Source organism: Salmo salar, chromosome 05, assembly GCF_965601325.2.
Source record: "Salmo salar chromosome 05, fSalSal1, whole genome shotgun sequence".
In the NCBI taxonomy this organism is placed as follows: domain Eukaryota; kingdom Metazoa; phylum Chordata; class Actinopteri; order Salmoniformes; family Salmonidae; genus Salmo; species Salmo salar.
In genome coordinates this window covers 2,672,546-2,700,198 of record NC_138295.1, presented here as the reverse complement: position 1 = coordinate 2,700,198, position 27,653 = coordinate 2,672,546, and the positions used below count along the sequence as shown (strand labels likewise).

Here is a 27,653-nt window from a genome sequence, read left to right as displayed (position 1 = left end):
ACCCTCCTGATGATACCAGTCTATAGTCTCTACCCTCCTGATGATACCAGTCTATCGTCTCTCCCTTCCCGCAGAATCTACAGGGAGAGCTCAAAAATTCAAGTCCCTTGGGTGCTGCCATAGATTTACATTAGAAGTGCCCATCCAAGAAGGCTCAAGGTCATTGGCCACAGATAAAATTAATTCAAATCACGTTATAGCTACAGTAGCTTTGATTGGACCGATCATGTCAACATCATACTTTCAAAATCTCAGCTAGCAGTCATCATCATGAATCAATTTGACAATCTGCTGGCAGATCCGTTGTAATCCTTGTCATTTGAAGAGAAATAATGAAGATAAATTATAGATAAAATGTTTCGGGTGCTCATTGGACATAAACATTACACAACAAGTTGGAAATCGCAGATTCAACAATGAGTGTTTTTTAAGGAATCTTTGGCTAACTGCTCCGATTGGGAAAATATGTTTTGAACGGTCATCCAACTCGGAATTCCAAGTTGGGAACTCAGACGTCTTATAAAAATATATATATATTTAACTAGGCAAGTCAGTTAAGAACAAATTCTTATTTACAATGATGACCTACCCCAGATAACATTAGGCCAATTGTGCACCACCCTATGGGACTCCCAATCACAGCCAGATGTGAAACAGCCTGGATTCGAACCAGGGACTTTAGTGACATCCTCTTGCACTGAGATGCAGTGCCTTAGACAGCTGTGCCACTCAGGAACTTTCTAGAGCTCTGATCTGAAGATCACCAATGTCATGATTCAACCGTGTTTTTCTTCGAGTTCCCAGTTGTCTTGAAAGCCCCATAAAACCAGAAAGTGACAAACTTTGATGACAAAGCTTAACAACAAAATTTCTCCGCAAAGGAACACCGCGCCACCATCCTGTTCAAGTGAGCACAGCACAACAAGCTGAATCCAAATATGTCTTGTATGCTGCTGCATAAATGATGTAATATGCCAGGGAGATATGTATACTGTAGCTAAGACAGTAATACTAAGTGTATGTTGTGTAGTAAGCTGTTAGTAGCCCATGTGCCTCACTCTAATAATTTGGTCGCTTTTCCCCTCATAACTTAGCTTACTGTTCTGACTTGGTGGTGCACATGTAGCCTATAGACTGTTTTTAGAGAAATGTCATCATCGAATAATGTAAGAATTTTCATTGTGTGCTTATATGCCCCCTTTATTTATCCTACATTTCTGACTTGGTGTACAGGTAGAATACTGTAAGAACGGCCCATGTTCTGAATTCTGTCGCTGTACATTTCAAAAGTGCTGAACAAGTCCGTCGTCGACTTGCTCATTAATGTCTTAACCGAAATTACGGATTGCCTCTAATCCGCTCATCGTTCCTTTATGACATAGTTTCTACATAATTTTTTATATTTTTTTTATTTCAGCTTCACATAACCAGGTAGGCTAGTTGAGAACAAGGTCCCATTTACAACTGCGACCTGGCCAAGATAAAGCATTGCAGTGCAACACAAACAACGACACAGAGTTACACATTTACATCTCAGTTGTCAGTAGAAACCCCATTTGTTTAAGCAAGTCAGCCATATCAGCTGTTATTTAAAAGGCAGTAAATGAGGCTGAATTAACTGTTTCGCTGCCAGACAAGGCTCCGCTGATAGCCAGGTGTAGCAGTGGTAAGGTGTAAGGGCTGTTGGGTCTCTCCTGTTGGGACAGCTTTATGTAGGCCCTAACAGTTTGTGGACACCGTTTGTCACCGTTACAGTGTAATTAATGTATTGTTTAGTGTTGTGTTGTGTAGTGGCTTTGCTGGCATGCATAATAAAAATAATACAACATTTGCACCACCAAAATGTACACGCTAAAATCGCCACTGGATACTATGTTTGGGAATTACACTTGGATGCACGGTTCTGCCTCAAATTCTCATACCTGACCAAACCTGACCAATACCCAACCATACCTGACCAAACCTGACCAATACCCAACCATACCTGACCAAACCTGACCAATACCCAACCACACCTGACCAAACCTGATCAATACCAAACCATACCTGATCAATACCAAACCAAACCATACCTGACCAAACCTGACCAATACCCAACCACACCTTAACATACCTGACAGAGATTTTCCCTCAAAAGGGTCTAGTGAGCAGAACAAGGTATTGTAGTAAGCAGTCAAACATCCACCATGCTGGAGAATGAAGCATAAGCCACGCCAAGAGGACATAAAGAGTGTTATCACGTTGTAGAATAGAGGACCAACCAACGACACGATAGAAGCACCACAGTGTTTATTTAAGCAGTAAGGCCCGAGGGGATATGTGATATATGGCAAATATACCACGGCTAAGGGCTGTTCTTAATCACGACGCAACGCAGAGTGCCTGGACACAGCCCTTAGCCGTGGTATATTGGCCGTATATCACAAACCCCCGAGGTGCCTTATTGCTATTATAAACTGGTTACCAACGTAATTAGAGCAGTAAAAATGTGTTTTGTCATACTCGTTGTAAACGGTCATAGACCGTCATCTAGACATTATCTCATATTTCTTTTAGACAAACATTTTGTTTTCAACAGCAGGAGATTTGTATAAAACCTTTGCTGTATGGTCTCGCCGACATTTGCAACATTGTTTCAATATTCAAATATGATCTCCAACTGTCCCATATTGTAACACGAGTCGTACAAAGGGGACCAAGGGCGCGGCGTGTTTACTGCTCATATTTTACTTTAATGAAAACACTAATAACAACAAACCGACCGACAACAGTCCCGTCAGGTGAAACACTAAACAGGAAACAACTACCCACAAAACAACAGGAAGAAGAAAAAAAACACCCCGACTAAATATGACCTCCAATTAGAGGCATCGAGGAACAGCTGCCTCCAATTGAAGGTCAACCCAATAAACCCCAACCTAGATAAAGACAAACTAGAAATCCAACATAGAAATAGAGAACATAGAACAAACACAAACACACACCCCCCCTGTCACGCCCTGACCACTCTACCATAGGAAATAACAACTTATTTTGGTCAGGACGTGACACATAGTGACGAACGTGTCCGGTGTCGGGACGAGACAGACAGGCAGGCAGGCAACGTTTCTCAGCCAGTGGAAATCATGAATCAGCATCATTTTTATGGATATATACAAAGAAATGTCAATTGAAAAAAGGTCAAGTGAAACGAAGTGCAGCTGGTTTGCAGTCTTTCCATCTTCAGTTTGAAGTGATTGTGTTTGGCTGTGTGTTTGGCTGTGTTGTTGGCTGTGTTGTTAGCTGTGTTGTTGGCTGTGTTGTTGGCTGTGTGGTTGGCTGTGTGGTTGGCTGTGTGGTTGGCTGTGTGGTTGGCTAGCTCCTCTGGACAACAGTGTCCTGATGAGAGAGCATATTTTCTATGCCAGGTGAAATCACACCTCATTAGCTTATTGTTATAGACGTATCCAATTAAATGTCACTAGAAAACAGCTTAAACAAATGCAAATGCAGCTACTTTGCTGATATTCTGTCTGATCTGTTTGACGTGACTGTAAGTTAGCCATTGTTGGCTAGCTAGCAAGCAAGGGATAAGAACGTTGCCAGCCAGTATGGCAATAGAACATTTAGAACAAACAACTGGGTCTCGTCCATAGATTGTCACGTCCTGACCAGCAGATGGAGCTGTTGTAGTAGTTTTGGGGTCAGGACGTGGCAGTCTTGTGTGTGTGATTGTTCTGTGTTGGTCTTGTGACTCCTGATCAGGAACAGCTGGGGATCGTTGTTCCTGATTGGGAGTCATATATGTAGGAGTATGTTTGTCACTTGGTTTTGGTGGGTAGTTGTTTTTGCACTGCGTTGGTGAGCCTGCAAAACTGTTTAGTGTTGTGGTTATCATTTATTGTTTTGTCAAGTGGATGCTTTACTCTTTTTTTGTTAATTAAAATATGAGTATCCACAACTCCGCTGCATTTTGGTCTTCCCTGCAACACAACGAAGGATTTTGTGACATAGATACAGAACAAAAAGACTGAACGACTGGGTCGCGTCTCTGACAACCGAACCGATAGAATGAACGACCAGCCGGCTTCAAATCAAATCAAATGTTATTTGTCACATGCGCCGAATACAACAGGTCTGTTCCTTACAGTGAAATGCTTACTTACAAGCCCTTAACCAACAGTGCAGTTTTAAACTGCTCGCTTCGAAGCACAGTCATCCAGAACAGCTCTCGCGCATGTTCAGTGTTGCTTGCCTCGAAGCGAGCATAAAAGGCATTTAGCTCGTCTGGTAGGCTCGCGTCACTGGGCAGCTCTCGGCTGGGTTTCCCTTTGTAGTCCGTGATAGTTTTCAAGCCCTGCCACATCCGACGAGCGTCAGAGCCGGTGTAGTAGGATTCAATCTTAGTCCTGTATTGATGCTTTGCCTGTTTGATGGTTCGTCTGAGGGCATAGCGGGATTTCTTATAGGCGTCCGGATTAGTGTCCCGCTCCTTGAAAGCGGCAGCTCTACCCTTTAGCTCAATGCAGATGTTGCCTGTAATCCATGGCTTCTGGTTGGGATATGTACGTACAGTCACTGTGGGGACGACATCGTCGATTCACTTATTGATAAAGCCGATGACTGAGGTGGTATACTCCTCAATGCCATTGGATGAATCACGGAACCTATTCCAGTCTGTGCAGCAAAACAGTCCTGTAGCGTAGCATCCACTTCATCTGACCACTTCCGTATTGAGAGAGTCACTGGTACTTCCTGCTTTAGTTTTTGCTTGTAAGCAGGAATCAGGAGGATAGAATTGTGTGAGGTCTTAGTGCCAGCATCGTTCTGTGGTGGTAAATAGACGACTAGGAATAATATAGATGAGAACTCTCTTGGTAGATAGTGTGGTCTACAGCTTATCATGAGGTACTCTACCTCAGGCGGGCAATACCTCGAGACTTCTTTAATATTAGACATCGCGGACCAGCAGTTATTGACAAAAAGACACACACCCCAACACCTCGTCTTACCAGACGTAGCTTCTCTGTTCTGCCGGTGCACGGAAAATCCCTCCAGCTCTATATTAGCCGTGTCGTCGTTCAGCCACGACTCGGTGAAACATAAGATATTACAGTTTTTAATGTCCCGTTGGATAATCGTAATCATAGGTCATACATTTTATTTTCCAATGACTGCATGTTAGCTAGTAGAACGGATGGCAGTGGGAGTTGACTCGCTCGCCTACGGATTCTCAGAAGGCAGCCCGACCTGCATCCTCTTTTCCTCCGTCTTCCAGGCTGTATACTGTATATGGGTTACAGGCTGTATATGGGTTACAGGCTGTATATGGGTTACAGGCTGTACACTGTGTATGGGTTACAGGCTGTATACTGTGTATGGGTTACAGGCTGTATACTGTATATGGGTTACAGCCTGTAAACTGTATATTGGTTACAGGCTGTATACTGAATACGGGTTACAGGCTGTATACTGAATACGGTTTACAGGCTGTATGTGGGTTACAGGCTGTATATGGGTTACAGGCTGTATACTGTATATGGGTTACAGGCTGTATATGGATTACAGGCTGTATACTGTATATGGGTTACAGGCTGTATATGGGTTACAGGCTGTATATGGGTTACAGGCTGTATATGGGTTACAGGCTGTATACTGTATATGAGCTATATGCTGTATATGGGTTACAGGCTGTATCGATGGGTTACAGGCTGTATATGGGTTACAGGCTGTATATGGGTTACAGGCTGTATACTGTATATGGGTTACAGGCTGTATATGGGTTACAGGCTGTATATGGGTTACAGGCTGTATATGGGTTACAGGCTGTATATGGGTTACAGGCTGTATACTGTATATGGGTTACAGGCTGTATACTGTATATGGGTTACAGGCTGTATACTGTATATGGGTTAGAGGCTGTATATGGGTTAGAGGCTGTATATGGGTTAGAGGCTGTATATGGGTTACAGGCTGTATATGGGTTACAGGCTGTATATGGGTTACAGGCTGTATATGGGTTACAGGCTGTATATGGGTTACAGGCTGTATATGGGTTACAGGCTGTATACTGTATATGGGTTACAGGCTGTATATGGGTTACAGGCTGTATACTGTATATGGGTTACAGGCTGTATATGGGTTACAGGCTGTATACTGTATATGGGTTACAGGCTGTATATGGGTTACAGGCTGTATATGGGTTACAGGCTGTATATGGGTTACAGGCTGTATATGGGTTACAGGCTGTATATGGGGTACAGGCTGTATATGGGGTACAGGCTGTATATGGGTTACAGGCTGTATCTGGGTTACAGGCTGTATATGGGTTACAGGCTGTATACTGTATATGGGTTACAGGCTGTATATGGGTTACAGGCTGTATATGGGTTACAGGCTGTATACTGTAATATCTCCACGTCAACGAGGGTGTATTTTTGCCTGTCCTCATCAACTAGGTATTTTATGATGTCATTGTGTCAATGGGCTGAAAGACTCAATGAGCTTCCGGTAACCAATTAACCAATTAACCAATTAACCAATCCCTCTCCTCTCTTCTTATTCTGTTATTGCCTCCTCCCAGAAGATGTGACTCTACCGCCCCACCCTGTGGTGAGCAGGCAGTACTTCACCCTGCAGGGTGGCAGCGGCGGGGGAGAGGGTTCGGGGGTAGAGAGGCGGACGTCGGTCTCCCCAGTGATCCTCAGTCTGGAGCCGCCCAGGTTCCACCCTCAGGCCAAGGGGAAGAACATCAGGCTGGACGGTCAGCTGAGACGAGCGACCAGGAAGAACAGCTTCTGCAACGGAATCACCTTCAGCCAACGACCTGTTAGACTCTATCAGAAGGTAAGACCCTAACCCTGATATACCCTAACCCTGATATACCCTAACCCTGGTATAACCTAACCCTGATATACCCTAACCCTGATATACCCTAACCCTGATATGCCCTAACCCTGATATGCCCTAACCCTGATATACCCTAACCCTGATATACCCTAACCCTGATATACCCCAACCCTGACCCTGATATAACCTGACCCTGATATACCCTAACCCTGATATACCCTAACCCTGACCCTGATATACCCTAACCCTGATATACCCTAACCCTGATATACCCTAACCCTAACCCTGATATACCCTAACCCTGATATACCCTAACCCTGATATACCCTAACCCTAACCCTGATATACCCTAACCCTGATATACCCTAACCCTGATATACCCTGACCCTGATATACCCTAACCCTGATATGCCCTAACCCTGATATACCCTAACCCTGATATACCCTAACCCTGATATACCCTAACACTGATATACCCCAACCCTGACCCTGATATAACCTGACCCTGATATACCCTAACCCTGATATACCCTAACCCTGATATACCCTAACACTGATATACCCTAACACTGATATACCCTAACCCTAACCCTGATATACCCTAACCCTGATATACCCTAACCCTGATATACCCTAACACTGATATACCCTAACACTGATATACCCTAACCCTAACCCTGATATACCCTAACCCTGATATACCCTAACCCTGATATACCCTGACCCTGACCCTGATATACCCTGACCCTGATATACCCTAACCTTAACCCTGATATACCCTAACCCTGGTATAACCTAACCCTGATATACCCTAACCCTGATATACCCTAACCCTGATATACCCTAACCCTGATATACCCTGACCCTGATATACCCTAACCCTGACCCTGATATACCCTAACCCTGATATACCCTAACCCTGATATACCCTAACCCTAACCCTGATATACCCTAACCCTGATATACCCTAACCCTGATATACCCTAACCTTAACCCTGATATACCCTAACCCTGATATACCCTAATCCTGATATACCCTAACCCTAACCCTGATATACCCTAACCCTGATATACCCTAACCCTGATATACCCTGACCCTGATATACCCTAACCCTGATATACACTAACACTGATATACCCTAACCCTGATATACCCTGACCCTGATATACCCTAACCCTGATATACCCTAACCCTGATATACCCTAACCCTGATATACCCTGACCCTGATATACCCTAACCCTAACCCTGATATACCCTAACCCTGATATACCCTAACCCTAACCCTGATATACCCTAACCCTGACCCTGATATACCCTGACCCTGATATACCCTAACTCTAACCCTGATATACCCTAACCCTGATATACCCTGACCCTGATATACCCTGACCCTGATATACCCTGACCCTAACCCTGATATACCCTAACCCTGATATACCCTAACCCTGATATACCCTAACCCTGACCCTGATATACCCTAACCCTGACATACCCTAACCCTGATATACCCTAACCCTGATATACCCTAACCCTGATATACCCTAACCTTGGTATACCCTGACCCTGATATACCCTAACCCTAACGCTGATATACCCTAACCCTAACCCTGATATACCCTAACCCTGATATACCCTAACCCTGATATACCCTAACCCTGATATACCCTAACCCTGACATACCCTAACCCTGACATACCCTAACCCTGATATACCCTAACCCTAACCCTGATATACCCTAACCCTGATATCCCCTGACCCTAAGCCAGATATACACTAACCCTGTCACGTCCTGACCATAGAAAGATGTTATTTTCTAGTGTACAGTAGGTCAGGGCGTGACAGGGTTAGTGTATATCTGGCTTAGGGTCAGGGGATATACGTCCTGACCATAGAAAGATGTTATTTTCTAGTGTACAGTAGGTCAGGGCGTGACAGTTTTTTTTTCTTCTTCTATGTTTTCTATTTCTATGTTCATGTTCTAGTTTTGTATTTCTATGTTGGTTTTGTTTGGGATGATCTCCAATTAGAGGCAGCTGGTCCTCGTTGTCTCTAATTGGAGGTCATACTTAAGTAGGTGTTTTCCCCACCTGGGTTTGTGGGAGATTGATTTTGAGTTAGTGTATGTTTCACCTCTGCGTCACGGTTTGTTGTTTTTGTCATTCAGTTTATTTATGTATTGCATAGTTTCACAGTATAAATAAAATGTGGAACGACACACACGCTGCACTTTGGTCCGCTCCTTCTTACGACAACTGTGACAAATCCTAACCCAGATATACCCTAACCCAAATATACCCTAACCCTAACCCAGATATACCCTAACCCAGATATACCCTAACCCTAACCCAGATATACCCTAACCCTAACCCAGATATACCCTAACCCAGATATACCCTAACCCAGATATACCCTAACCCAGATATACCCTAACCCTGATTTACTCTGGAGACATCTCTGGCATCTCTGTCATCTCTGTCTTTCTCTCTCATGTCACTGTTAATTTTGATCTCTCTCTCTCTCCATAGTTATAAATCAGCTAATGCTGATTGAATGCCTTACACTGTTTCACTGAGTCAACTTCCTGTATGATCATTCCAATCCCCACTCCTTCCCAGGTGCGTCTGCGTCTGTCCGGTGTTCACAACGGCTGGAGCGGCGCTCTGCGGTTCGGTTTCACCAGTCTGGACCCTAGCGAGCTCAACTCCTCCAACATCCCCAAGTACGCCTGTCCGGACCTGGTGACGAGGCCGGGTTACTGGGCCAAAGCCCTGCCGGAACGCCTGGCGATCCGCAACAACGTCCTGTCCTTCTGGGCCGACAGACACGGCCGTGTGTTCTACAGTATCAACGAGGAGGAACCCGTCCTCTTCCACTGTGGTCTGAGTATAGGATGTCCTCTCTGGGCCATCATAGACATCTATGGTCTCACCCAAGAGGTTACACTGCTAGGTAAAGTCTCTGATTTGTTAAATAAATAGTCTTTTTTTTCTATCTTAGGGTTCCAACAACAGCATAACATTTGGCCCAACGTTATTGTTGAAAGGTCACAGAGTCTTGTCAAGTAATTCCTTCCTAACCAAAGGGTTGTACTCTGAGAGAAGATGTAGCAGGACGATATTACACAAGACTAGGAGTCGGAGTGAAAGGCAGGTCGTCGTGGCCAATCAATTCAGTAGCCCCTCATTAGGACCACAACCAATCACAGCTGAGTTGAGCTGTTCCCCTAAAAGGCCAACCAATCACAGCTGAGTTGAGCTGTTCCCCTAAAAGGCCAACCAATCACAGCTGAGTTGAGCTGTTCCCTTAAAAGGCCAACCAATCACAGCTGAGTTGAGCTGTTCCCCTAAAAGGCCAACCAATCACAGCTGAGTTGAGCTGTTCCCCTAAAAGGCCAACCAATCACAGCTGAGTTGAGCTGTTCCCTTAAAAGGCCAACCAATCACAGCTGAGTTGAGCTGTTCCCCTAAAAGGCCAACCAATCACAGCTGAGTTGAGCTGTTCCCTTAAAAGGCCAACCAATCACAGCTGAGTTGAGCTGTTCCCTTAAAAGGCCAACCAATCACAGCTGAGTTGAGCTGTTCCCTTAAAAGGCCAACCAATCACAGCTGAGTTGAGCTGTTCCCTTAAAAGGCCAACCAATCACAGCTGAGTTGAGCTGTTCCCTAAAAGGCCAACCAATCACAGCTGAGTTGAGCTGTTCCCTTAAAAGGCCAACCAATCACAGCTGAGTTGAGCTGTTCCCTAAAAGGCCAACCAATCACAGCTGAGTTGAGCTGTTCCCTTAAAAGGCCAACCAATCACAGCTGAGTTGAGCTGTTCCCCTAAAAGGCCAACCAATCACAGCTGAGTTGAGCTGTTCCCCTAAAAGGCCAACCAATCACAGCTGAGTTGAGCTGTTCCCCTAAAAGGCCAACCAATCACAGCTGAGTTGAGCTGTTCCCCTAAAAGGCCAACCAATCACAGCTGAGTTGAGCTGTTCCCCTAAAAGGCCAACCAATCACAGCTGAGTTGATTTGGGTATGTCATTTTAGGCGAAAATGGAAAAAAGGGTCTGATCGTGAAGAGGTTTTAAGGGCTCTTCTTCGTCGTTCCGTCAACGGGACAGTTGTAAATCATGCAGCGCCTTTTGTCACGTTCGCAGATTTTAGAGAAACAACAAATGTCGGTACATATACAGTTGAAGTCGGAAGTTTACATACACTTAGGTTGGAGTCATTAAAACTCGTTTTTTTCAACCACTCCACAAATTTCTTGTTAACAAACTATAGTTTTGGCAAGTCGGTTAGGACGTCTACTTTGTGCATGACACAAGTCATTTTTCCAACAATTGTTTACAGACAGATTATTTCACTTATAATTCACTGTATCACAATTCCAGTGGGTCAGAAGTTTACATACACTAAGTTGACTGTGCCTTTAAACAGCTTGGAAAATTCCAGAAAATCATGTCATCGCTTTAGAAGCTTCTGATAGGCTAATTGACATAATTTCAGTCAATTGGAGGTGTACCTGTGGATGTATTTCAAGGTCTACCTTCAAACTCAGTGCCGCTTTGCTTGACATCATGTCTCTCTCTCTGTCTCTCTCTCTGTCTCTCTCTCGCTCTCTCTCTCTCTCTCTCTCTCTCTCTCTCTCTCCCTCCCTCCCTCTCTCTCTCTCCTCTCTCTCCCTATCTCTCTCTCTCTCTCTCTCTCTCTCTCTCTCTCTCTCCCTCTCCTCTCGCTCTCTCTCCCTCTCTCCCTCTCCCTCTCTCTCTCTCCCTCTCTCTCCCTCTCTCTCTCTCTCTCTCTCTCTCTCTCTCTCTCTCTCTCTCTCTCTCTCTCTCTCTCTCTCTCTCTCTCACGCGGGCCCTGAGTGGCCCCCGTGTTGCGGATGTGTTGTTTCCGCCTGGGGGCGGCCCGTCAAGAAGTCCAGTATTTAGTTACAGAGGGAGGTGTTCAGTCCCACGGTCCTGAGCTTGGTGATGAGCTTGTAGGGCACTGTGGTGTTGATGACATACAGAGAGAGATAAGACATCCAGTGGCTCTCTCTCTCTCTCTCTCTCTCTCTCTCTCTCTCTCTCACCCAACTGCTCCCTTATATACCCTCTCCCTCTCCCTCCCTCTCTCTCTCTCTCTCTCTCTCTCTCTCTCCTCTCTCTCTCTCTCTCTATCCCCTGTCTCCATCCAGTCTCTTTCTCTCCTTGTCCTCCCTTCTCTCTGCCTGTTCTCTCTTCTCCCCTCTCCCTCCACCTCTCTCTCCTCCCCCTCTCTCTCTCTCTCCTCTCTTCTCCCTCTCTCTCCTCCCCCTCTCTCTCCCTCTCTCTCTCCCTCTCTCTCTCTCCTCCCCCCTCTCTCTCGCTCTCTCTCTCTCCTCTCTCTCTCTCTCCCCCTCCCTCTCTCTCCTCCCCCTCTCTCTCCTCCCCCTCTCTCCTCCCCACTCCCTCTTCCTCTCCATCTCTCTCTCTCTCTCCCCCCTCCCCTCCCTCTCTCTCTCTCTCTCTCTCTCTCTCTCTCTCTCTCTCTCTCTCTCTCTATCCCCTGTCTCAATCCCCTGTCTCCATCCAGTCTCTTTCTCTCCTTGTCCTCCCTTCTCTCTGCCTGTTCTCTCTTCTCCCTCTCTCTCTTCTCCCTCTCCCTCCACCTCTCTCTCCTCCCCCTCTCTCTCTCTCTCCTCTCTTCTCCCTCTCCTCTCTCTCCTCCCCTCTCTCTCCCTCTCTCTCCTCCCCCTCTCTCCCTCTCTCTCTCCCTCTCTCTCTCTCCTCCCCCTCCTCTCTCGCTCTCTCTCTCTCTCTCTCCCCCTCCCTCTCTCTCCTCCCCCTCTCTCTCCCTCTCTCTCTCTCTCCCTCTCTCTCCTCCCCACTCCCACTCCCTCTTCCTCTCTCTTTCTCTCTCTCTCTCCCCCTCCCTCCCACTCTCTCCTCCCCCTCTCTCCTCCCTCTATCTCCTCCCCCCCTCTCTCTCTCTCTCTCCCTCTCTCCGCTCTCCTCCCCACTCCCTCTCCCCCTCTCTCTCTCTCTCTCTCTCTCTGTCTCTCTCTCTCTCTCTCTCCCACTCCCTCTCCCTCTCTCTCTCTCTCCTCTCTCTCTCTCCCACTCCCTCTCCCTCTCTCGCTCTGTCTCTCTCTCTCTCTCTCTCTCTCTCGCATCTGTCTCTCTCTCTCTCTCTCTGTCTCTCTCTCTCTCTCTCTCCCTCTCCCTCTCTCTGTCTCTGTCTCTGTGTGTGTTAATCATTGGTCTGACCATGTTTGATAAAGGCTGCTGGTGCTGGAAGCAGTAGGAGCAGTAGGAGGAGCAGGAGGAGCAGGAGGAGCAGGGGAGCAGGCGGAGCAGTAGGAGGAGCAGGAGGAGCAGTAAGAGGAGCAGGAGGAGCAGTAGGAGGAGCAGGAGGAGCAGGGGGAGCAGTAGGAGCAGTAGGAGCAGGAGGAGCAGGAGGAGCAGTAGGACCTTCAGCTAAGACACAGCCATCACCCTCACACAGTCAACTTCATCCAAAACACAGGCCATCACCCTCACACAGTCACCTTCAGCCAAGACACAGTCAACACAGTCACCTTCAGCCAAGGCACAGCCATCCCCCTCACACAGTCACCTTCAGCCAAGGCACAGCCATCCCCCTCACACAGTCACCTTCAGCCAAGGCACAGCCATCCCCCTCACACAGTCACCTTCAGCCAAGACACAGTCAACACCCTCACACAGTCACCTTCAGCCAAGGCACAGCCATCACCCTCACACAGTCACCTTCAGCCATCCCCCTCACACAGTCCACCTTCAGCCAAGAGACAGCCATCACCCTCACACAGTCACCTTCAGCCAAGACACAGTCAACACCCTCACACAGTCACCTTCAGCCAAGGCACAGCCATCACCCTCACACAGTCACCTTCAGCCATCCCCCTCACACAGTCACCTTCAGCCAAGAGACAGCCATCACCGTCACACAGTCACCTTCAGCCAAGCCACAGCCATCCCCCTCACACAGTCACCTTCAGCCAAGACACAGCCATCACCCTCACTCAGTCACCTTCAGCCAAGACACAGCCATCACCCTCACACAGTCACCTTCAGCCAAGGCACAGCCATCACCCTCACACAGTCACCTTCAGCCAAGACACAGTCAACACCCTCACACAGTCACCTTCAGCCAAGACACAGCCATCACCCTCACACAGTCACCTTCAGCCATCCCCCTCACACAGTCACCTTCAGCCAAGACACAGCCAACCCCCCTCACACAGTCACCTTCAGCCAAGACACAGCCCATCACCATCACACAGTCACCTTCAGCCAAGACACAGCCATCACCCTCACAGCAGTCACCTTCAGCCATCCCCCTCACACAGTCACCTTCAGCCAAGACACAGCCAACCCCCTCACCACAGTCACCTTCAGCCAAGACACAGCCATCACCCTCACACAGTCACCTTCAGCCATCCCCCTCACACAGTCACCTTCAGCCAAGACACAGCCAACCCCCTCACACAGTCACCTTCAGCCAAGACACAGCCATCACCCTCACACAGTCACCTTCAGCCATCCCCCTCCCACAGTCACATTCAGCCAAGGCCACAGCCATCACCCTCACACAGTCACCTTCAGCCAAGACACAGCCATCACCCTCACACAGTCACCTTCAGCCAAGACACAGCCATCACCCTCACACAGTCACCTTCAGCCAAGACACAGCCATCACCCTCACACAGTCACCTTCAGCCCAAGGCACAGCCACCCCCCTCACACAGTCACCTTCAGCCAAGACACAGCCATCACCCCCCACACAGTCACCTTCAGCCAAGAGACAGCCAACACCCTCACACAGTCACCTTCAGCCAAGACACAGCCATCACCCTCACACAGTCACCTTCAGCCAAGACACAGCCATCACCCTGACACAGTCACCTTCAGCCAAGACGGAAAAGCTGTTAGTACCATAGTTGTATGGTATATAAACTGATAATGTAGGGGACAGTTTGTTATATAAACTGATAATGTAGGGAACAGTTTGTTATATAAACTGATAATGTAGGGGACAGTTTGTTATATAAACTGATAATGTAGGGGACAGTTTGTTATATAAACTGATAATGTAGGGGACAGTTTGTGTATATAAACTGATAATGTAGGGGACAGTTTGTTATATAAACTGATAATGTAGGGGACAGGTTTGTTATATAAACTGATAATGTAGGGGACAGTTTGAATATATAAACTGATAATGTCTGGACAGTTTGTTATATAAACTTGATAATGTATGGGACAGTTTGTGTATATAAACTGATAATGTAGGGACAGTTTGTTATATAAACTGATAATGTAGGGGACAGTTTGTTATATAAACTAATAATGTAGGGGACAGTTTGTGTACATAAACTGATAATGTAGGGGACAGTTTGTTATATAAACTGATAATGTAGGGGACAGTTTGTTATATAAACTGATAATGTAGGGGACAGTTTGTGTATATAAACTGATAATGTAGGGGGACAGTTTGTTATATAAACTGATAATGTAAGGGGACAGTTTGAATATATAAACTGATAATGTCTGGGACAGTTTGTTATATAAACTGATAATGTATGGGACAGTTTGTGTATATAAACTGATAATGTAGGGGACAGTTTGTTATATAAACTGATAATGTAGGGGACAGTTTGTTATATAAACTAATAATGTAGGGGACAGTTTGTGTACATAAACTGATAATGTAGGGGACAGTTTGTTATATAAACTGATAATGTAGGGGACAGTTTGTTATATAAACTGATAATGTAGGGGACAGTTTGTGTATATAAACTGATAATGTAGGGGACAGTTTGTGTATATAAACTGATAATGTAGGGGACAGTTTGTTATATAAACTGATAATGTAGGGGACAGTTTGAATATATAAACTGATAATGTCTGGGACAGTTTGTTATATAAACTGATAATGTATGGGGACAGTTTGTGTATATAAACTGATAATGTAGGGGACAGTTTGTTATATAAACTAATAATGTAGGGGACAGTTTGTGTACATAAACTGATAATGTAGGGGACAGTTTGTTATATAAACTGATAATGTAGGGGACAGTTTGTTATATAAACTGATAATGTAGGGGACAGTTTGTGTATATAAACTGATAATGTAGGGGACAGTTTGTGTATACTAAACTGATAATGTAGGGGACAGTTTGTGTATATAAACTGATAATGTCTGGGACAGCTTGTTATATAAACTGATAATATAGGGGACAGTTTGTTATATAAACTGATAATGTAGGGGACAGTTTGAGTATATAAACTGATAATGTAGGGGACACTTTGTGTATATAAACTGATAATGTAGGGGACAGCTTGTTATATAAACTGATAATGTAGGGGACAGTTTGTTATATAAACTGATAATGTAGGGGACAGTTTGTTATATAAACTAATAATGTAGGGACAGTTTGTGTACATAAACTGATAATGTAGGGGACAGTTTGTTATATAAAACTGATAATGTAGGGGACAGTTTGTTATATAAACTGATAATGTAGGGGACAGTTTGTGTATATAAACTGATAATGTAGGGGACAGTTTGTGTATATAAACTGATAATGTAGGGGACAGTTTGTGTATATAAACTGATAATGTCTGGGACAGCTTGTTATATAAACTGATAATGTAGGGGACAGTTTGTTATATAAACTGATAATGTAGGGGACAGTTTGAGTATATAAACTGATAATGTAGGGGACACTTTGTGTATATAAACTGATAATGTAGGGGACAGCTTCGTTATATAAACTGATAATGTAGGGGACAGTTTGTTATATAAACTGATAATGAAGGGGACAGTTTGTGTATATAAACTGATAATGTAGGGGACAGCTTGTTATATAAACTGATAATGTAGGGGACAGTTTGTTATATAAACTGATAATGTAGGGGACAGTTTGTTATTAAACTGATAATGTAGGGGACAGTTTGTTATATAAACTGATAATGAAGGGGACAGTTTGTGTATATAAACTGATAATGTAGGGGACAGCTTGTTATATAAACTGATAATGTAGGGGACAGTTTGTTATATAAACTGATAATGTAGGGGACAGTTTGTTATTAAACTGATAATGTAGGGGACAGTTTGTTATATAAACTGATAATGTAGGGGACAGTTTGTTATTAAACTGATAATGTAGGGGACAGTTTGTTATATAAACTGATAATGTAGGGGACAGTTTGTTATTAAACTGATAATGTAGGGGACAGTTTGTTATTAAACTGATAATGTAGGGGACAGTTTGTTATTAAACTGATAATGTAGGGGACAGTTCAGCTGTGCTTCCAATTCTAATGAAGCTCAGCCTACTTCCTGCCATCAGCAGAGTGCAGATAGGAGCTGAGTGAGACCGTTATATTAGACGGCGTCGCTTCAATAATTTAAGCCTTTAAGTGGCTCATAGCACAAACATTTTGGGTTTCACTGAAATAGAGGATCTTTCTCAGCAGTGTTACGCTGCTAGACATCACACTGTAGAAACCGAGAAAGGCTGGGGTCTAGGCTGGGGTCTAGGCTGGGGTCTAGGCTGGGGTCTAGGCTGGGGTCTGGGGTCTAGGCTGGGGTCTAGGCTGGGGTCTGGGCTGGGGTCTGGGGTCTGGGCTGGGGTCTAGGCTGGGGTCGGGGCTGGGGTCTAGGCTGGGGTCTAGGCTGGGGTCTAGGCCTGGGGTCTGGGCTGGGGTCTGGGGTCTGGGCTGGGGTCTAGGCTGGGGTCTGGGGTCTAGGCTGGGGTCTGGGCTGGGGTCTGGGCTGGGGTCTAGGCTGGGGTCTGGGGTCTAGGCTGGGGTCTGGGCTGGGGTCTGGGCTGGGGTCTAGGCTGGGGTCTGGGCTGGGGTCTAGGCTGGGGTCTAGGCTGGGGTCTGGGCTGGGGTCTAGGCTGGGGTCTAGGCTGGCGTCTAGGCTGGGGTCTGGGGTCTGGGCTGGGGTCTGGGCTGGGGTCTGGGCTGGGGTCAAGGCTGGGGTCTGGGGTCTGGGCTGGGGTCTAGGCTGGGGTCTAGGCTGGGGTCTAGGCTGGGGTCTGGGCTGGGGTCTGGGCTGGGGTCTGGGCTGGGGTCTAGGCTGGGGTCTAGGCTGGGGTCTGGGCTGGGGTCTGGGGTCTGGGCTGGGGTCTGGGCTGGGGTCTGGGCTGGCGTCTAGGCTGGGGTCTGGGGTCTGGGCTGGGGTCTGGGCTGGGGTCTGGGCTGGGGTCTGGGCTGGGGTCAAGGCTGGGGTCTGGGGTCTGGGCTGGGGTCTGGGGTCTGGGTTGTTCTGCTTTGCTCCAGAAGGAACGATGTTGCTAGTGAATGAGCAGTCTCTTTAATACAACCTACTGCTCACCTACCTTCTCTTGTTCTCCCTCTATCTCTCCCTCTCCCTCTCTCTCTTCCCAGAGAGCAAGTTTGCAGAGAGTGTGGGGTCCAGTTGTCTGTCTGCGGCCCGTCTCAGTGCCTACCTCCCTCAGAGCAGCCACGACTCCGCAAACTACAACAACAACCAGCTTGAGAACAACCAGGCCGCCGCTAAAATGGCGACGTTGCAGCTCAACAACTACAGCTCAAATTCTGTAAGTTCTTTGTCTATATATTCTATCTGTATATTGTGTTGATGGACTATATATTCTATCTGTATATTGGACTATATATTCTATCTGTATATTGTGTTAATGGACTATATATTCTATCTGTATATTGTGTTAATGGACTATATATTCTATCTGTATATTGTGTTAATGGACTATATATACTATCTGTATATTGTGTTAATGGACTATATATTCTGTCTGTATATTGGACTATATATACTATCTGTATATTGTGTTAATGGACTATATATTCTGTCTGTATATTGTGTTTATGGACTATATATTCTATCTGTATATTGTGTTTATGGACTATATATTCTGTCTGTATATTGTGTTTATGGACTATATATTCTATCTGTATATTGTGTTTATGGACTATATATTCTATCTGTATATTGTGTTAATGGACTATATATTCTATCTGTATATTGTGTTTATGGACTATATATTCTATCTGTATATTGTGTTTATGGACTATATATTCTATCTGTATATTGGACTATATATTCTGTCTGTATATTGTGTTTATGGACTATATATTCTATCTGTATATTGTGTTAATGGACTATATATTCTATCTGTATATTGTGTTAATGGACTATATATTCTATCTGTATATTGGACTATATATTCTATCTGTATATTGTGTTTATGGACTATATATTCTGTCTGTATTTGTGTTGATGGACTATATATTCTATCTGTATATTGTGTTTATGGACTATATATTCTGTCTGTATTTGTGTTTATGGACTATATATTCTGTCTGTATATTGTGTTTATGGACTATATATTCTATCTGTATATTGTGTTAATGGACTATATATTCTGTCTGTATTTGGACTATATATTCTATCTGTATATTGTGTTTATGGACTATATATTCTATCTGTATATTGGACTATATATTCTGTCTGTATATTGTGTTTATGGACTATATATTCTATCTGTATATTGTGTTAATGGACTATATATTCTATCTGTATATTGTGTTAATGGACTATATATTCTATCTGTATATTGTGTTTATGGACTATATATTCTGTCTGTATTTGTGTTTATGGACTATATATTCTATCTGTATATTGTGTTTATGGACTATATATTCTGTCTGTATTTGTGTTTATGGACTATATATTCTGTCTGTATATTGTGTTAATGGACTATATATATATTATTGTGGCACCATCATGTCACCAGGTCTAATTCCTGGTGCATGTCAAGTACACTACTGTTCAAAGGTTTGGGGTCACTTAGAAATGTCCTTGTTTTTGAAAGAAAAGCAAATTTTTTGTACATTAAAATAACATCAAATTGATCAGAAATACAGTGTAGACATTGTTAATGTTGTAAATTACTATTGTAGCTGGAAACGGCTGATTTTTAATGGAATATCTACATAGGCGTACAGAGGCCCATTATCAGCAACCATCACTCCTGTGTTCCAATGGCACGTTGTGTTAGCTAATCCAAGTTTATCATTTTAAAAGGCTAATTGATCATTAGAAAATGAATGAGGAAAGGTACCAAATCATTTCTGCAGCATTGAAGGTCCCCAAGAAGACAGCGCCCTCAATCATTCTTAAATGGAAGAAGTTTGGAACCACCAAGACTCTTCCTAAAGCTGGCCGCCCGGCCAAACTGAGCAATTGTGGGAATAGAAAGAGGAGTGGGAGGCCCCGGTGCACAACTGAGCAAGAGGACAAGTACATTAGAGTGTCTAGTTTGAGAAACAGATACCACACAAGTCCTCAACTGGCAGCTTCATTAAATAGTACCCGCAAAACTTAGTCCTCAACGTCAACAGTGAAGAGGCGACTCCGGGATGCTGGCCTTCTAGGCAGAGTTGCAATAGAAAAAGCCATATCTCAGACTGGCCAATAAAAATAAAAGATTAAGATGGGCAAAAGAACACAGACACTGGACAGAGGAACTCTGCCTAGAAGGCCAGCATCCCGGAGTCGCCTCTTCACTGTTGACGTTGAGACTGGTGTTTTGCGGGAACTATTTAATGAAGCTGCCAGTTGAGGACTGGTGAGGCGTCTGTTTCTCAAACTAGACACTCTAATGTACTTGTCCTCTTGCTCAGTTGTGCACCGGGGCCTCCCACTCCTCTTTCTATTCTGGTTAAAGCCAGTTTGCGCTGTTCTATGAAGGGAGTAGTACACAGCGTTGTATGAGATCTTCAGTTTCTTGCCAATTTCTCAAATGGAATAGCCTTCATTTCTCAGGACAAGAATAGACTGACGAGTTTCAGAAGAAAGTAATTTGTTTCTGGCCATTTTGAGCCTGTAATCGAACCCATAAATGCTGATGCTTCAGATACTCAACAAGACTAAAGAAGGCCAGTTTTCAGCTGTGCTAACATAATTGCAAAAGGGTTTTCTAATAATCAATAAGCCTTTTAAAATGATAAACTTGGATTAGCTAACACAACGTGCCATTGGAACACAGGAGTGATGGTTGCTGATAATGGGCCTCTGTACGCCTATGTAGATATTCCATTAAAAATCAGCCGTTTCCAACTACAATAGTCATTTACAACATTAACAATGTCTACACTGTATTTCTGATCAATTTGATGTTATTTTATTGGACAAAAAATTAGCTTTTCTTTCAAAAACAAGGACATTTCTAAGTGACCCCAAACCTTTTGAACGGTAGTGTAAATGCACCTGGTGAATAAATGTGTTTCGGATTCTGACACCTTACAGCTCAACAACTACAGCCAGATGATCCCCTGTTGTACCACATCTTCCGCCACCACATCATCATCATCATCATCCGTCCCATTCTCCGCCCCCCGGTTGGTCCGAGCCGGGCTCCCCTCGCAGCTCGACACCGACCTCCACTTCCATCCAGTCCGTGGCCCGGACGTCATCCTGTCAGCTGACCGCTCTGCAGCGTGTATCCACTTCCTTGAGTCTTCGAGGACTCTGGTGTTCTCAGATCGCCCCCTACGGGTCAGGGAGACGCTCTACGTCGAGGTCGGTCATCTCGGCCTGCCTTACTTCGGGGCGCTCCTTTTCGGACTGACCTCCTGCGATCCGGGGTCCCTCCATGCTGGGGAACTTCCTGCCGACCCAGAGGTGCTGCTGGACAGGAAGGAGTACTGGGTGGTGTACCGCGGATTCCCAATGCCCTGCTCCGGGGACGTTCTGTCCTTCAGCCTGACACCCAGCGGTGAGGTGCATCATGGGGTCAATGGGGCGGCCAGAGGGAGGCTGTTGTGTGTCGATTCATCACAGAAACTCTGGGCCTTCTTTACCCTGCATGGAGCGGTCAACAGACTCAGGATACTGGGTAGGTTATTCACATACACTATAAAAAAATGTAATATCACATTTACATAAGTATTCAGACCCTTTACTAAGTCATGTTTTGCAGAGGGGTCAAATACTTATTTCCCTCATTAAAATGCAAATCATTTTATAACATCTTTGACATGCGTTTTTCTGGATTTTTTGGTTGTTATTCTGTCTCTCACTGTTCAAATAAACCTACCATTAAAATTATACACTGATCATTTCTTTGTCAGTGGGCAAACGTACAAAATCAGCAGGGGATCAAATACTTTTTTCCCTCACTGTAGATACTGTATATAAATCTAATACTCATCACAGACACTCAGGGCCTTCTTTACCCTGCATGGAGACCTCAGACCCAGCAATGTTTTCAGTATATCATCAGAAAAATCCTATACCCATACTGAATGCTTGTACCGTATGTGTTATGTAATGGACAAAGTATTGGTCAGAAATTATACCAGTACACAGCAGTCACACCCTCAGCTTCCTGGATTCCAACAATCCCTTCAGTTCCTAGTTCTCTTTTTCATTCTTTCCCAGACCCAGAGGAATGCTGGTGCGTAGTGATGACGCTCCCATGGTCCTCTCTGTTCCCCTCTGGGTTATTTTAGGATCTGACTTATCTGCACTCTCCCACCAACTGCTCCCTTATATACCCTCTCTCCTCTCTCTCCTCTCTCTCTCTCTCTCTCTCTCTCTCTCTCTCTCTCTCTCTCTCTCTCTCTCTCTCTCTCTCTCTCTCTCTCTCTCTCTCCTCTCTCTCCCACCAACTGCTCCCTTATATACCCTCTCTCTGTCCCTCTCTCTCTCTCCCTCTCTCTCTCTTCTCTCTCCCTCTCTCTCTCTCCCCCCTCTTTCTCTCTCTCCCTCTCTCCCTCCCTCTCTCTGTTCTCTCTCTCCCCTCTCTCTCTCTCTCTCTCTCTCTCTCACCAACTGCTCCCTTATATCTCTCCCTCTCCCTCCCTCCCTCTCCTCTCTCTCTCTCTCTCTCTCTCTCTCTCTCTCTCTCTCTCTCTCTCTCTCTCTCTCTCTCTCCTCTCTCTCTCTCTCTCTCTCTCTCTCTCGGTCAGCTCAGCCGACCACCCAGATTAATTCCAGCTCCCTAGGGGCTTTATAACAATGTACAAATTACTCCAATAAAAGTATTTTCCTTTAAAATGTTTGACATCTAGCTGTCTGATTACGTAATAATACACATATGCGATGTAGGGTTTGTCAGCTATTGTATGACTTACTGAACAGATCAGTTATGGGATGTAATGTCTTACTGCTGTAGTTTTATGGCTATCGCTGTTCGCCGTAACAATGTTTATCAGCGATGACCACCTCGTAACGCTCATCACCCACGATGCAGTTCACCAGTCTGTCATCGCTCTGTCTGCTGTTCTATACCGTCAGAGTACACACTGTCTTATAGCTGTACTGAGATTAGGCCTCTCTTGAAAAAAGAGATGTAAACTCTCTCTTCTAACTAAACTAGGATATTAAAACCAGTCTATATGTATTTCCTTCTCTTGATAAAGACATTTAATAATCTTGCAAAGTCTAAAGTTGTTAAAGTAGAATGTAACGTGTGTTTGTGTCACAAAGACAAAAAATGTAAAAACATAAATGGCCTTGATTCATTTTAATAAGAGGTAGAGCCAACCACATCATATCGTGCTTGACATTTAAAGGTCATTTCCCACTGAGCCAACATATGCAGTCCTTTACCATAAACGTGGAGCGTGACAAAGCGCGATGGGATTGAATCCTAAGTGATGTTTACTGCGTGTGTCTCTGTCTCTGTGTTCCAGGCACTCTCCAGTCCAGCCCTTCCTCTCCTTCCTCCCAGAGCAGTAGTAGTAGCAGTAGTAGTCCAGACGACAGTGATTCAGACCTGGCCTTCAGCGTCAACAGATCCTCCTCCGAGTCCTCCCTGGGTCAGTTACGTGACCACGCATACATGACTTTGAAGGCTCTATGTAGCTGTTATAAACTGACTTTATGAAGGCTCTATGTAGCTGCTACAAACTGATTTTATGAAGGCTCTATGTAGCTGTTATAAACTGACTTAAGGCTGTATGTAGCTGTTATTAACTAACTTTATGAAGGCTCTATGTAGCTGTTATAAACTGACTTTATGAAGGCTCTATGTAGCTGCTATAAACTGACTTTATGAAGGCTCTATGTAGCTGCTATAAACTGACTTTATGAAGGCTCTATGTAGCTGTTATAAACTGACTTTATGAAGGCTCTATGTAGCTGCTATAAACTGACTTTATGAAGGCTCTATGTAGCTGCTATAAACTGACTTTATGAAGGCTCTATGTAGCTGTTAGAAACTGACTTTATGAAGGCTCTATGTAGCTGTTATAAACTGACTTTATGAAGGCTCTATGTAGCTGTTATAAACTGACTTTATGAAGACTCTATGTAGCTGTTATAAACTGACTTTATGAAGGCTCTATGTAGCTGTTATAAACTAACTCTATGAAAGCTCTATGTAGCTATTATAAACTGACTTTATGAAGGCTCTATGTAGCAGCTATAAACTGACTTTATGAAGGCTCTATGTAGCTGTTATAAACTGACATTATGAAGGCTCTATGTAGCTGTTAGAAACTGACTTTATGAAGGCTCTACAGTAGCTGTTATAAAACTGGCTTCATGAAGGCTCTATGTAGCTGTTATAAACTGACTTTATGAAGGCTCTATGTAGCTGTTATAAACTGACTTTATGAAGGCTCCATGTAGCTGTTATAAACTGACTTTATGAAGGCTCTATGTAGCTGTTTAAACTGACTTTATGAAGGCTCTATGTAGCTAGTAATAAACTGACTTTATGAAGGCTCTATGTAGCTGTTATAAACTGACTTTATGAAGGCTCTATGTAGCTGTTATAAACTGACTTTATGAAGGCTCTATGTAGCTGTTATAAACTGACTTTATGAAGGCTCTATGTAGCTGTTATAAAACTCAACAAGTTGCTGTTAATTTTAAGTCTGTTTTTTTTTGGTATCTTTCCCAGAGCCTCCTCTCGTTCTAACACCTGTCTCCATCTCTTCCTCAGTGACGGCCCCCAGCTCCCCTCTCAGCCCCCCTGTCTCCCCCACCCTGTCTCCCCCACCCTGTCTCCCCCACCCTGTCTCCCCCACCCTGTCTGCCCCAGAGCTGCCTTCTGGCGGTAAGAACGGGGAGTGCACAGTCTGTTTCGACCAGGAAGTGGACACAGTCATCTACACCTGTGGTCACATGTGTCTGTGTAACAGCTGTGGGCTAAAGCTGAAGAGACAGGTCAATGCCTGCTGTCCTATCTGCCGCAGGTCCATTAAAGACGTCATCAAGACATACAGACCATGACGGGGACATTACTGCAGCAGGTCTATTAAAGACGTCATCAAGACATACAGACCATGACGGGGACATTACTGCAGCAGGTCTATTAAAGACGTCATCAAGACATACAGACCATGACGGGGACATTACTGCAGCAGGTCTATTAAAGACGTCATCAAGACATACAGACCATGACGGGGACATTACTGCAGCAGGTCTATTAAAGACGTCATCAAGACATACAGACCATGATGGGACCGGGACATTACTGCAGCAGGCATTGTCTAGAGCAGGGATATTCAATTCTGACCCTACGAGATCCGGAGTACTTGCTGGTTTCCTGTTCTACGTTATAATTCATTGCACACCTGTTGTCCCGGGTCTATAATCAGTCCTTGATTAGAGGGGAATATATATTTTTGTTTATAAGCAGTGGAACTGGCTTTGAGTTCCAGATGTATTATTTGAGGGCTATAGAGATAGACTGGACACTATTTCAACAGGCCCATCAAGGTCATCATTAAGCCCTACCATCCACGAGAGGAGGAACTACTGGGACAGGGCAGGCAGGGCTCTGTCTCCACCCCAGAGACGTCTCTTACCAAACTGGACACTCTACACTACAGCAGGTCATCAAGGACCTCCCTCATCAAGACATATTGGCCCTGATAGACTGGACACACTGCCGCAGGCAGGCAGACTCTCTCTCTCTCTCTCTCTCTCTCGCTCTCTACCCGAGACTCTGTCTCTCTCTCTATCTGAGACTTTCTCTCTCTCTCTCTCTCTCTCTCTCTCTCTCTCTCTCTCTACCCGAGACACTCTCTCTCTCTCTCGCTCTACCCAAGACTCTCTCTCTCTCTCTCTCTCTCTCTCTCTCTCTCTCTACCCGAGACACTCTCTCTCTCTCTCTACCCGAGACACTCTCTCTCTCTCTCTCTACCCGAGTCTCTCTCTCTCTCTCTCTCTCTCTCTCTCTCTCTCTCTCTCTCTCTCTCTCTCTACCACTCTCTCTCTCTCTCTCTCTCTCTACCACTCTCTCTCTCTACCACTCTCTCTCTCTACCACTCTCTCTCTCTCTCTCTCTCTCTACCACTCTCTCTCTCTACCACTCTCTCTCTCTCTACCACTCTCTCTCTCTCTCTCTCTCTCTCTCTCTCTCTCTCTCTCTCTCTCTCTCTCTACCACTCTCTCTCTCTCTCTCTCTCTCTCTCTCTCTCTACCATAGCTGAGGGCGGCAGGGCTTTCTTCTCCTGTTTGTCTGTCTGTCACATGGTTTTCTAACTGTGTGGTTTTAACCCTTCACGTGTTGGAAGGACAGCTGAGGGGACTCTTCTGTGAGCCACCACTCTGCCAAATACCTTCTATCTTTGTGCCTTTTAGACAATGTTTGTCGAATGTCTTTATATCCAAGTTCTAAATATGACGGCAATCCTATTTGTAAATGAAGGTGTTGCGGGGTTAATGAAGAAGCTCATTGGTCACCGCAGACAGTTTATGTAAAATAAGAAGAGACTTTTTTATGTGATGTTTCTAAATGAGAAAAATATATAACCTTATGTTGATGAATTGTTCAGGGTTTTTTACTATGAAGAGAAAGATGTTTGAACAAGACATGTACAGTGTTATTAAATGGAATGTGCTGTACAGACGTCTCCTTATTGTGTTCCATTTATAGGGTTCCATTTGGGGCACAGCCTTATTCTGTGGTGTGCTAGAATGTAAATGTGATTTCTTGTGTAGTCAGGTGCTCTCTCTGGCCCCGTTTTATAAATGGTGCTTTGTCCTGTTCTCTCTGGACCCGTTTATACCTGGTGCTTTGTCCTGTTCTCTCTGGCCCCGTTTTATAAATGGTGCTTTGTCCTGTTCTCTCTGGACCCGTTTATACCTGGTGCTTTGTCCTGTTCTCTCTGGGCCCCGTTTATACCTGGTGCTTTGTCCTGTTCTCTCTGGACCCGTTTATACCTGGTGCTTTGTCCTGTTCTCTCTGGGCCCCGTTTATACCTGGTGCTTTGTCCTGTTCTCTCTGGGCCCCGTTTATACCTGGTGCTTTGTCCTGTTCTCTCTGGACCCGTTTATACCTGGTGCTTTGTCCTGTTCTCTCTGGACCCGTTTATACCTGGTGCTTTGTCCTGTTCTCTCTGGGCCCCGTTTATACCTGGTGCTTTGTCCTGTTCTCTCTGGACCCGTTTATACCTGGTGCTTTGTCCTGTTCTCTCTGGGCCCCGTTTATACCTGGTGCTTTGTCCTGTTCTCTCTGGACCCGTTTATACCTGGTGCTTTGTCCTGTTCTCTCTGGGCCCCGTTTATACCTGGTGCTTTGTCCTGATCTGTTCTACATTCTGATTGTGCCCATATTTACATAAATATGTCTACACAAGGTATTAAAAGTGTCTGTTATCCATCCACTGTCTGCATTGTGACCACATTTCCTGGTCCCTTCATTTAGGCAAATTATTTCAAAGCAATTATTTCAAAAAATAATATTTATTTATTGCAAGACACAAATGTAATCAGTCAATGGTGCCACCGATCAATGATTTTTCGGGGCCAGAATATTTATGATTTAAATGATTTTTCTGTCCAGATCTGTCTACACTTGTACGATATCCAGACACAATGTCTGTCTGACTAC

The 27,653-nt window shown here is 44.8% G+C and overlaps 1 protein-coding gene across 2 annotated transcripts in view; it reads left to right on the top strand.

Moving 5' to 3' along the window:
* The window catches only part of neurl1b (neuralized E3 ubiquitin protein ligase 1B), a 39,510-nt gene extending 12,845 nt beyond the window's left edge, over positions 1-26,665 (top strand). The window contains exons 2-7 of one of the 2 annotated variants that reach the window (XM_045717809.2): positions 6,563-6,825; positions 9,446-9,779; positions 18,205-18,377; positions 21,110-21,698; positions 23,500-23,625; positions 24,756-26,665. In XM_045717809.2, coding sequence (XP_045573765.1) covers positions 6,563-6,825; positions 9,446-9,779; positions 18,205-18,377; positions 21,110-21,698; positions 23,500-23,625; positions 24,756-25,045 — 1,775 coding nt within the window. In that variant the 3' untranslated portion in view covers positions 25,046-26,665. The remainder of the gene's footprint in view (positions 1-6,562; positions 6,826-9,445; positions 9,780-18,204; positions 18,378-21,109; positions 21,699-23,499; positions 23,626-24,755) is intronic. The other variant, XM_045717810.2, reaches the window with a different exon arrangement.
* The last annotated feature ends 988 nt before the right edge of the window (positions 26,666-27,653 follow it).